General features: G+C 38.1%; 2 protein-coding genes across 3 annotated transcripts; one reads left to right on the top strand and one right to left on the bottom strand.

Annotated features, from left to right (window-relative positions):
• The first annotated feature begins 1,439 nt into the window (after window positions 1–1,439).
• Window positions 1,440–3,340, top strand: LOC145073390 (syntaxin-52-like). Its single transcript, XM_079019941.1, has 6 exons — window positions 1,440–1,627; window positions 2,055–2,273; window positions 2,360–2,565; window positions 2,699–2,799; window positions 2,889–2,933; window positions 3,020–3,340. Exons 2-6 carry the CDS (start codon window positions 2,059–2,061, stop codon window positions 3,149–3,151), a joined length of 699 nt encoding a protein of 232 aa, XP_078876067.1. The 5' UTR covers window positions 1,440–1,627; window positions 2,055–2,058; the 3' UTR covers window positions 3,152–3,340.
• A 1,800-nt stretch (window positions 3,341–5,140) lies between these two features.
• Window positions 5,141–6,300, bottom strand: LOC145073610 (V-type proton ATPase subunit e1-like). 2 transcript variants are annotated; one of them, XM_079020149.1, is made up of 4 exons: window positions 6,009–6,300; window positions 5,765–5,876; window positions 5,524–5,571; window positions 5,141–5,374 (listed from the first exon to the last, which is right to left on the bottom strand). In XM_079020149.1, exons 2-4 carry the CDS (start codon window positions 5,860–5,862, stop codon window positions 5,308–5,310), a joined length of 213 nt encoding a protein of 70 aa, XP_078876275.1. In that variant the 5' UTR covers window positions 5,863–5,876; window positions 6,009–6,300; the 3' UTR covers window positions 5,141–5,307. The 2 variants fall into 2 exon arrangements, with proteins under 2 accessions (XP_078876275.1, XP_078876274.1); XM_079020148.1 differs by having other exon boundaries at window positions 5,968–6,106.
• Between the last annotated feature and the right edge of the window lie 6,125 nt (window positions 6,301–12,425).

Here is a 12,425-nt window from a genome sequence, read left to right as displayed (position 1 = left end):
CCATAGCACAATTCCGTAGGAAAATATCTATCAATTCTACTTCCACAACAAAACAACTATGGAATTTTATTCCTTTGAAAATTTTTGTTGCAGATTAACCATTATATTCAATTCCATAGTAGAATTATAACGAACAATATTTTCATAAAAAAGTTCATTGCAACTTTGCAATGAATGTTTTTTCAATAGATATATCGGTAGCAATATACCAACAGATTTCGAGTCGGTAACAGTTTCTGTAGTAATTCCCATGTTCGCTACCGAAAATTAATTTCTTAGAAAATGCGGTAGCAAATTAGCTATGGAACGCCATTCTATAGCATGATTCATTGTAGGATAATAATGGAAATACATTCCATAGCAACATTCCCTAGTAATGTCGGTTTTTTCTTGTAGTGGATGCGCTGAATAACTTAAAAGTTCACTCAAACTCCAAGGACAAGAAGATTGTGACCAAAAAGCTCATAAAATGACCCACAACAAGATCTTGATAAGTAACGAGCAAGGTTGAAACTTTATACTTCCATATGGTCAGAAATGCGATGAAGATGTTGAATCTAAGCTAGAACCAATCACACAAACCACAAGATGGATTCCTTCTTCCTTCAATCTTCACAAAGATGGTTTCACACAGTCAAAACACACACAAAGAGGCCAGGGTTTAGTTGGGGGTCGGTTTTAGAGATAGAGACTACCAAATGAGGCAACCGTAAGAGTTAGTGCCTTTAAACATAGCACAATCCCATAATCTAGGGTTTTGAACCCTAACCATTACTAGATCGTGGCCAAGGCCTTGCCACGTCATGATGATTCGCAGATGCACGTTTTTTTAGCCGATTCGCCATGTCGTGGTCATTCCATCACCACATCGTGGCTAAGCTAAACTGCCAAAAACTTATATTTAAAGAAATTAAACCTGAAAGAGAAACCGGATGTTACAATATATTTCCAAAGTATTTTTTTGGTGTTATTTGAGGTTTTTAGTGATGGAAGAATGGTGCCAACATATAATGTATAACAATTGATGATGGTACGAGTTGAAATTTTTGAAAGTTATTTGGGTAACCTGAACAGAAAACAAAATAGAGGAAAAAAAGTCATTTTTGCATGGATTTAACAAAATAAATAATCAACGATTAACGGTTATAAATCTAAAAAAGAAAAAATTATGTATTGTACCAATGATTCAAAATTAAAGTTTTTTTGGACCTCATCTTATCGTTTATAATTTTTCGCAAATCAAAAGGACTAATTTTGACAATATAACCTACTTATTGTGTCGACTTGAATAAATTGCAATCAATAATGGAAGGAAATAATTAACGAAAGCAATTGGTTGACAACGTGGAAGTCTTGCTACGCTAGGACGGTGAATACGACGTCGTTGCAAGGTTTGAAGAATGAATCTTTATCTACCGAGTCATAGAGTTGTATATCTCGTCATTTAAATTTATATTTAAAGTTAAATGTAGACGACGCGACGATAGCGCAAGACAAGCTCGCCGGTTAATGGTGGCGCCGTGTGTCTGATACAATAATCATCATCTCTAGATTCCTCTTTTAGATCAGTTTAATCGATTTACAGCTCCAATTTCGATCACACAATCCGAATCACTAATCCATTGAGGTAAATCTTGTTAGGTTTCGTATGATTTCGCCGTTTCTTTGGAGTTTCAACGGCTATGCATTTATCTATCACGATTCAACTCGTGGGATTCATCGACCTTGATAACTTATTCATTCATGGAAACGGATATGCATAATTTCCAGGAATCGATTGTTTTCATCGATGCCCTAATTTTTGAGAATTTCAAATTTCTATTGCGATCATGTTAATTTCGTCAAATCTACAAAGTTATCTTCCATATGAATGACATAGATGGTTTAATTTGACAGCGCCTGACGTTTTCATTGCGACTTTAAACCATGTTTGGGAATTTCGCTGCCCTAATTCGTGATACTCTAGTTTTACACAACTGTACAGTTTATAAAGTGGATCGTATGATTGTCACCGGTGACTGACGTGTTTGTGGTTTTTATTCCTTGTGTTTCAGACAAATGGCTTCTTCATCGGATCCATGGACGAGGGAATATAATGAAGCCTCTAAGCTTGCTGATGATATCACCAGCATGATATCAGAGAGGAGTTCCTTTGGGTCAGGCCCAGAAGCACAGCGCCATTCATCTGCTATTCGGAGAAAAATCACCATACTTGGAACCAGACTTGATAGCTTACAGTCTCTTCTCACAAAGCTTCCTGCTAAACAACCCTTGTAAGTAGAAGTCATTAAGCCAGTTATTAAGTTTTGCTCAATGAAATGAGACATTTCTGAATTTGTTTTGATTTATTGGATTGCAGGACAGAGAAAGAAATGAACAGACGCAGAGATATGCTTGGAAATTTGAGAACAAAGGTAACACAGATGGCCACCACATTGAACATGTCAAACTTTGCTAATAGGGACAGCTTGCTTGGGCCAGATATTAAGCCAGCTGATGCCATGAGCAGAATTGCTGGTTTGGATAACTCTGGTGTTGTTGGGCTTCAAAGACAAATCATGAGAGGCAAGATATTGTGTTCTAAATTCTAATTATTATTTACAACCCTTTTTAATTTTGGAAATTTATTCCCACTTCAAACAATTAAGACATGGGTTCTTGAGTTTCTATGGTAATCAATTGGAATCTGTTTATGCAGAACAAGATGAAGGCTTAGAGAAACTGGAAGAGACAGTGATAAGCACCAAACATATTGCTTTAGCTGTCAATGAAGAACTTGACCTGCACACTAGACTCATTGTATGCCCTTCTTTCTTTTTCTTTCTTTTTTTTACTTAGTGTTTGGTATTCAATTGAGCCTCTGATGGTGATCTATTTATGTTACACAGGATGATCTGGATGAACATGTAGAAGTTACAGATTCTCGACTCAAGGTAAACTCTTTTATGTAAAACTGTGTATAAAAAGCTTTCAATACTTTAAAATCTTTTTACAATTTATATTTGGGAAAAAAAAACAGAGAGTGCAGAAGAATTTGGCGATTCTAAATAAACGAACAAAGGGTGGTTGCTCATGCTTGTGCCTACTGTTGTCAGTGATTGGAATTGCTGTCTTGGTTGTGGCTCTTTATATGATCATAAAATACTTGTGATCTCATTTGCCAACTGTATGTAGCTTTCTTTTGTGTGAGGTGATCTGAGTGCTTTGTTTGTGTGATAATATTTCTTTCTATTTTTTTTTTCTTGTTTAAATTAAACAAAGTATATGTCGGTTTCTTGAAAGTTTGTTGTCTACAGATGTTTGTGCTATGCTACCGAAGAACAAAGTTCGAGTTGCTAAATGTTTGCTTGTTGCACCATATATTGATATAATGTGATATTTAAAATGTTTGCTTGTCGCTAAATGACCATTTTACCCCTATTCCAACCGAATATATTTATCAGTTATAAAGTGAGGAGTTTGGAAGGAAAAGGGAGTAAAAACAAATAGATAAAGGGTTGATGTCTTAATACATTAAGTCTCATAAAGTCATTAGGTCCAGAGTAAGTGGATAGGAAATAACCATGTATACCCTTTCAGATTAACTGCTTAATCCATTAAGCACATCAAGTAAAAAAGAAACAACCTCTTAGTTAGAGAGCAAATTGTGTAGAATGCCAATTTAGTTTGATCTTGCTGCAAATATATGTTATGTATAATTGCAACTTACATTATCTTTTACCTATAAAGGCAACATATTTATATTTTGCTATTAATTTGGGCATTGTATTTTATTGATTACTTATTGCTATTGTTGGTAAAAAAAATATAAGTATGCTGCTATTTTGAGTAAAAAATTGTAATGGAAGTTATTATCATGTGTAAAGAAAATGTAAGTACATTGTTATTATGAGTTATTCTTGTGTAAAGAAAATTTAAGTACATTGCTATTATGAGTTACATATTAATATTATACAGACAAAAGATAAAAAAGCACCTTGCAATTGCATACACTAGTAAAACGGGCGAAGCACTTTGTTCTTTTTTTGTTTTTTGTTTTTTTGTTTTTTTTTTCAAATTTGTCATTTAGTTGGAACACAAAATGTCAAAATATGACAACCATGAGAATCATAATATACACAAAAGTGATTAAGTGAATAAAGTTTGTATGCTCTTTTTGGTACGCAAACTTGAAAAAGTGCAAAGTTTGTATGTCATTTTCGGTTTATAAACTTGAAAAGTGAATGACTACAAGAACAATTGTGTTGGTGATTTTAGATTATAGGTAATTAATATGTACACAATGTTGAATAGAATTTTAGGCTTTGAACATAATATAAATAAGATGTGGAGTGAATACTTATGTGGATAAGCTTGATGATTGATAAATATTGGGGGTTAAGAGACAACGTCCCGTGCAGGATCTAGGGGTTTTCTCCCTAGGGCGGTCCCATTAAATGGATCTTAGGATTGCAAGTGGAACGCTAGAAGGTGGAAAACATGTTCAAACACCGAAAATGACATATAACTATTGATGTCCTTGCGATGAGAATCTAGTGGTTGAGGTGCAAAATTCCATAATGAAGATCCAATGTTCAAAACTTGGCATGACCAAAATATTGACAGTGCTCTGTGATTTACCTGAAAATAATGGATCTTGAGAAATCCTTGATTTACCCTAAGATAATGGATCTCGAGACAATTTCAACATGAAGCGGCCAGACAAATTGATTGTAAATGTCTAAACCACCCAAAAATTGCTCTTAACCGCTATTTGTGATGTTTATCAATTTTGGGTGTACCATTTTTCAGACTCCTTAATCACTTACAAACTAGTTTAGTCCATGACTTTCTTTTTTCCTTGAACAATTTTAAATTTTTAGATGTCAAATGTTTTGATTAAAACATTGTACCTCTTTTGTAAAACCCAAAAGTTCTACAACAAGTTGTTTGCTTAAGCAATCTATGCTGATCTCCTTGTAGTAACTTTTTTTTTTTTTTTTTTTTTGCAATTAAGTTAGTAAAAACTGAAACTTTTTAAACAAGGGTAAATGTAACTATATTCTTGTCATTCAAGAATGACTAACTATTGTTTTTTCCATTCAAGTATAACTAGCCTTTTCTTTTTCATCTTAATGCAACATATTCATACTCAATTAAGTGACAAAAATTGTTTATCGACTAAAATGAAGAAAAACGAGGCATTAGAAACATAAACTTTGTTTAAAATGATGAATTATAAGAAAGAAAGAAAAATACATACATAAAAATTTCAACAGTTAGTGAATATTTTCCATATTCACCAACTTTCTTCATCCATAGGACCCCTCATTCTCCTTCACTCAAAATTGGAACAATGAGAGGATTCATTTGTGCAAGATAAACAATTGCCCACCTGCAATAACCCACAAAACATATTCATGTTCCAAATTCAACATGTCATAAGTTTTAAAAAGATCCATGTTCTAAATTCACATATATCGTCAATAATCATCAATACTTTTGATATGAAGCTTCAGTAAATTATCAAGAAAACAAACTTACATCATCCAACAGCATACAGTTGCAGTAATCACCAATGTAAGGTGGAATCTGCACATTAAATATTCATATTCATGGCATGAACATCATAAGTTACTAAGATACAATCAAATTTTAGTGAGCTAATTTAGTCAATACTGCAATTTTCAATAAGCATAAGCCTAAAAGGAAAATTTCACATTAGTGTGTGTGTAGATATGGCGACAAAAGTAAAGATTGAGAAGTAAAATGGAAGGAGGCATACAGGTTAGCGGAAGGGCCTTTGTTGCAGCAAATTCGAGCGCAAAGGCAAGCAATGATTCCGATAGCTAGAAAACTCAGAGTTGTAAGGATAAACCCCATCGCATGCGATTGATCTTGCAATTTCAAATTAAATAAATATCAAGTCCAAATCGAAATCTATATTCCCAAGGATCTAACTGAATTAAAACAAGAAAATGTACAAACAATTATGTGTGTAAAGTGATTCTCGGAAACTTATAACAAACCCGATCTCCGGTGACCGGCGAATGGCGATCGTTCGAGGTGGAGGCTCGTCGATCCGGCCCTGAGAAAAGAATTTAACCCGATCCACTCACTTCCAAAATTCAACAGCGTAATGGATATCAGAAAGAAATGTTGTAAATTTAAGGGTGGTTTTGCAAAAGGGCTAAAGTTAGAGGTCTCGTAGTTAAATGTAGAGGCGGGATTTGAGAGGTGGAATCTGATGTGTAGCTCGTCAAAGAAAGAGAATATACGCCATTGATGTTGAGGATTTGTGTGGAGATCTCTTGGCGTTTCTTTCTCATCCGCAACACTAGCAGTTAGAAAATATCTTAGAACATTTTTATATTTGTAATGGTTTTATAGCCATTGATGAACATATTATGCCATTGATGAATTAGAGTTAACCTCTTTTCACAAAATCATTAATATTAGGGATATGCAAAAAACCGCACAAACCGCCCACACCGCACCAAACCGCACCGCATGCAGTTTAGAATTTCGCGGTGCAGTTTGCGGTTCGTAATTTTGTCAAACCGCACTACGTGGTGCGGTTTGCGGTTTATAGTTACCAAACCGCGGTTCAAACCGCACCGCATCGTATTATTAAAAATTATATATATATATATATAGGGTTAGGTTATTTTGTTTTCACTATCTATTGTGTGCCCGTATGACTGATTCTGGACCAATCATTTTAGTTATTTTAAGAAAGTAATTAATGCATATTACATGTTGAAGATATAATAGGTATTAATTACATCTTCAGCATTTAATATGCATTAATTACTTTCTTAAAATAACTAAAATGATTGGTCCAGAATCAATCATACGGGCACACAATAGATAGTGAAAACATTTGAATCTAACTCTCTCTCTTTCTCTCTCTCTCTCTCTCTCTCTCTATATATATATATATATATATATATATATATATATATATATATATATATATATATATATATATATATTTCCAATCACTGAATACTTTATATTGTCAAATAACTTTTTTCTATATCATGATGGTTAAATATGGTAATTGAAGACTAAAAAGACTATGATATCAAACTTCGTAGGTCACAACTTAGCAAGACATTTTGTGGGTTTTTTTGTTTGCAATATCTCTGCCTTTTAAAGATATGCAATATAATTAATAAATTTTGAAAGTGTTTAAATAGAATGAATAACAACAAAAGTTATAAATTGAAACAACTTATCAAACCGCATAAACTGCACACAAACCGCACAAACCGCCCGCATAAAACCGCACCGCATAATGCGGTTTAGAGCTTTCGCGGTGCGGTTTGCGGTTTCCAAAAAACTCAAACCGCATGTGCGGTGCGGTTTGCGGTTTTAACTTTAAACCGCACCAAACCGCACCGCGAACACCCCTAATTAATATAATGAGTTGAATTACTTTTTAAATTTTCATGATTTTGGATTTTTTGTTTTAAATATTTTAGGTTTTTATAAATAAAAAAACAGCTACTGAGAGCTTGACACGTGTTGGGGTACGTTTGGGAGAACACCAATTTCAATTATTTACCATATTGCCCTTCACCATTTTATATTTTCTCCCCCATCTATCCTACATTTACCCAATCAACCTCTTCAAAAAAACAGTCATTTTCCTCCTTTAATCACAACCATCTAATTTGACAAATAAACAACAAAGATTTACCCTTATAGTCTTCACACACACATACACACACACACACACACACACTCTCTCTCCCTCTCTCTCTCTCTCTCTCTATATATATATATATATATATATATATATATATATATATATATATATATATATATATATATATATATCGATCATCGACATCAAGGGGTTGATAGAACTGATGTCGATCCCAATGGGTTTAGTTAGATTTGGTATTGTTATCCCTACTCAAAATTTTATAGAGAATAACTGTTTGATTTAAATGGTATATGTTTTTAATATTATCAAATAATATTCTTTAATATAAAAATTGTTTATAATGCACTTGACACTTGGTGCTATTCATTTTATAGCATATGAGGAGATTCATAAGCTTTTAGTTTATCGTAGGTATAAACGAATGGCCTCCATTACTCCTGCTGATGTTTTATTAGCAGGTTTTTGTAAGAAATTGCATGACTTTAGGGACTAACAAAGAGGCTTGTGTAACAGCCGATAATTCCCAAGACCATAATTTAATTTAGAATTCTTTAATTTTTTTTGAGTTGGGCTTTAAATCATTGGATATTTTCTTATTGGGCTTAGGGTGTGCAATACACGGGGAGTACCACCCTATGTACGCTGGGCGTACTGAGGTGGATTGATCGCGGGTACCATGCACGTACGCGTTGTGTACAAATGAGTACGTGCAACATACGTGTCCAGTCCCTAAAACCCTAATATTTAGGGTTTGAGCACTATTTAAAGAACATTATGACCTAAGGATCTTCTTTATTAGCCTCCATCTTGTCTCTAATGTAACGCCCCGATCCTCAGGTATTAATTAATTAAGAATTTTTGGATAAAGCTCTACTCGACGAGTTGGTCAACCTACTCGTCGAGTAGCAGCGGGGTGAGAACGCATGTTTAGTGACCTAGGCGAGTCCATTATTGGGACTCGGCGAGTAGGATCTGGCAGATGAAACCCTAAATCCTAGGGTTTGCACCCCTATTTAAAGGAGCCTCAGCCTCCTTTGGGACTCCTTACAGTCTTTGAGAGCCCTTGAAACCCTAATCTGTGTGTGTGTGCCTTGGTGTGGGTTTGAAGCTTGGAAAAGAGGATCTTGGAGGAAGGAAGCTAAGAGTGCAAAGGAAATTGAAGCAAGAAAGGCGTGGGAAGTGGGCTTTGCCTCAGCTAGCACTGTTCGAAGGTATCAAAGTACCATTCTTACTTCCTTTTCTTCCCTGTGGTTGATTCTAGGGCTTTTTATGGATTTTCAAGTTGGGATGTTGAGCTATAGGCTAGATCTGAAGTTGTAACTTCAGATCTGGACCTTCCTTGGATGGCTTTTCCTTTGGATAGGCATGCGTGTGTACCCGTCGAGTTGCAAGGAGGAAACTCGATGGGTGGCCCTTAAGGATTGATCGGGATTCGAAGGAACTCGACGAGTCACTCCGATGACTCAGCGAGTTGGAATATGCCCCATGGACTCGGCGAGTGGCCAAGTGCACTCGGCGAGTTGAGGTCAACATGGACTGTTGACCTTGACTAAGGACTCTGACCTTGATCAGGAATTACTAAGGGGTTATGGGGTGTCTCATAATAGTAAGAACTTATGAGTATATTGTGCTATGGTTATAGGTGGTGGAGCTGGTGTCAAGTGATCCGATAGTTAGAGTTTGCATTTCAATCGACATCTGCTAGGTGAGTTATCCTCACTATATCGACAGGGTCTACAGCACCAAGGCCGACCCTTTATGATTTACATCCTGATTAAGGATGGTTGGTTGTTATTGCCATGCTAGATTTCATCCTAGTTTAGGATGGGTGTTATGTTATTGCTTTGTTAGAAACCATCCTGTTTAGGATGGTTGTTATACTAGAGATCGGTTAGATCAGTTGTTATGGTATGCTATGATTTTGATCTGTTAGATCGGAATCAGGATAGATAGTATGTTATGCTTTTATGATCCGTAAGGATTGGTATGTTAGTGACCTGTTAGGTCGATACTCTATTTACGAGTGAAACTCTATGATTGATGGTCAATGAGATAGATATGTTTGCTATGTGTATATGCCAATATATGATAGTATGCGTACATGGTTAATTGCTTGTTGGTTGGGATGAGGCGGTCCTGCTTTGTGCTGAAGGCTAACACACCCTCTGAGCGGTCCGGGGAGACTGTAGGCCCACGCGGCGGACCAGTCATGCCAAAGGCTCGGGATAGATTAAGATAAACTGTAGGCCTAGTAGAGCGGACCAGTCCGGCCGATGGCCCAGTATGTATGTTGTTTGATTGATCGTTATGGCTATGGCTTCTGCCAGTATGGTATTTGTATTTTGGGGGTAGCTCACTAAGCCCTCGGGCTTACAGTTTTTAGTTTATTGTTTCAGGTACTTTAGAAGAGCGAGGGAAGGCGAAGGCATGACCGTACCGCTCCTTATCCTCATGATCTATTTTGGGACACTTTGATGATAAATGAATTGGAAATGTTTTGTAAAAACAATTACTATTTGACTCTTTTGTTAGTATTAAAAGTTTAAATTTGGCGTAAATTTTATGGGTGTTACAAGTTGGTATTAGAGCCTTGGTTTGAGTGAATTGGAGGAACACTCGTGTGAATCCAGTCTCAAACCAAGGAGATTTTCGGAAAATAAGTTTTTAAAATGCTTTTCAAAATAAAGGATGGAGGATGCAGAGGGTACGATCATCCGGAGCCTATAAGTAAGCCCCAAAATACCATACAGTTATTTGATATTCTGATATGTTAGAACAGCATGCTAGTGCTAGGCTAGGTATTTTCAGGAATCGCATGATAGATTGGCCTGATTGTATGATACCTATTAGCCTAGGGTTTCTTGTATATGGGATTGACATCATAACTGTAGATGTTTAGTGTATGCACCATGGCTGTGGATAGTCAAGATCTTATAGCCTGAGAATGTCCAATTCGACCTTAGTGTAGGATCGGATATTTCAAAGTCTATCGGGTCCAGCGCTATGTGCAGCCAGTGTACACTAGCGCTGCAGGGGATGATGGAAGTTTCATGGATGTGTGGGTGGTGCGGAACTGCAGGATTAATTACTAGTTAGGCGATGTCCCCTGTTAGTGAGGGTTTGAGCGCATATTATGTTAAATACAGTTTAGGTTGTTGTGGTGATACTTGAGACAAATATGGGTAGGTGTGGAAGGTAGTAGGGGCCCATACTATTGAAAGCACAGGACCCATACACGTATCAAGGAAGTCACAACCCCTAGGGATTGAGGGTAATTGGTCTTCCGTCATTATATGATATGTTTGAGACATTGAGTGTGTTTGCGAGTATGGTGGTGACGAGACGTGTTGCTTCGGGGTCCGGATTAGGATCAGGGTCAGGAGACGGAGGAATGGAGGTGTCGGTAGCACCTGAGCCCGTGGTTCAGATAGGGACTGAGGAGTTGGATGCCCGGATTCGGGAGATCATGCACGATGAGATTGCTGTTGCATTTCGAGCGCAGCTGCCAGAGATGTTTGGGTCGATTAAGACCACGATGGTCGAGTATTTTGATGAGCGGTATGCCGCTCTAGCAGAGACTGCTGCCGCTGCAGCCACTTCGGCTGTAACCGCTGCAGGGGTTGGAGGAGGAGGAGCCGGCAGGGCTTTCCAGTACCAGGACTTAGACAATACGAAACCCCCAGCATTTGATGGTACACAGGATGCCATTCGGGCTATGAGGTGGTTATCTGACATGGAGGGATGTTTCTTCACATGTTCATGCCCTGCTGACCAAAAGGTCAGGTGTGCCCTGAACCTGCTGAGGCTTGGGGCGAAGGACTGGTGGAGGCTGACGATTGGGTTGTATACTGATAATCAGAGGGCTGCTATTACCTGGGAGCAGTTCCGGGATATGTTTCGCACCCGCTACGTTCCGCGCGTGGAACGGGAGCGGCTTGCTCAGGAGTTTTTGACCTTGAGACAGGATGAGGAGTCTGTGATGGAGATTACCTGTATGTTCACGGAGAGGGCTATGTTTTGCCTGGAGTTTGCTTCAGAGCAATCTTAGATGACTCATTATCTGAGTATGCTCAAGACGGATATTCGACAGTTTGTGTCTACTCAGCGATGTGATACCCTCCTGGACCTACAGGAAGCCACGCGGCGGCGTGAGTTGGATATAGAGCTGCAGTTGAAGGAGTAGTGTCAGGCACCGACACAGTCTCAGCCGGCGCCTAAGCGGTCTAAAACCGCTGATACACGGTCCAGGGGTCATCAGAGCCGCACTTGTGGAAAGTGTGGCAAGGCTCATTCAAGGTTTGTCGAGCAGGAGGTGGGTGTCACAAATGTGGCAAGGAGGGGCACTATGCCAGGGACTACCGTCAGTCCGCCCCTCCAGCAGATATGAGGATTTTTTACCATTGTCATCAGGTTGGTCATGTGAAGACCAACTGTCTGCAGCTCGCCGCCAAGCCGACGTAGGGTTCCGCGTGCAGCTACTGTGAGGATTGGAGATGGGAGGTCAGTCAAGATGGAGCCTCCGAAGGCTCAGGGTCGCGCCTTCCAGCTCACGGCCGAGGAGGCCAAGGCAGCACCGGATGTGGTTGCTGGTACGTTCTTAGTAAATTCTTTTTCTTCTTTGGTTTTATTTGACTCGGGGGCGAGTCGGTCGTTCGTATCTCATACCTTCTCTAGAGGGTTCAGTGTGCTGATAGATGATCTTGCGTGTCTGTTGCGAGTTTCGATCGCCAACGAGCACAGGGTTTTTGCTTCTTCGGTCTACCGAGGACGT

Source organism: Lactuca serriola, chromosome 9, assembly GCF_051521515.1.
Source record: "Lactuca serriola cultivar US96UC23 chromosome 9, Lser_US96UC23_V15, whole genome shotgun sequence".
Lineage (NCBI taxonomy): Eukaryota > Viridiplantae > Streptophyta > Magnoliopsida > Asterales > Asteraceae > Lactuca > Lactuca serriola.
The sequence above is the reverse complement of the archived record's forward strand: the minus strand, read 5'-3'. Positions and strand labels throughout refer to the sequence as shown.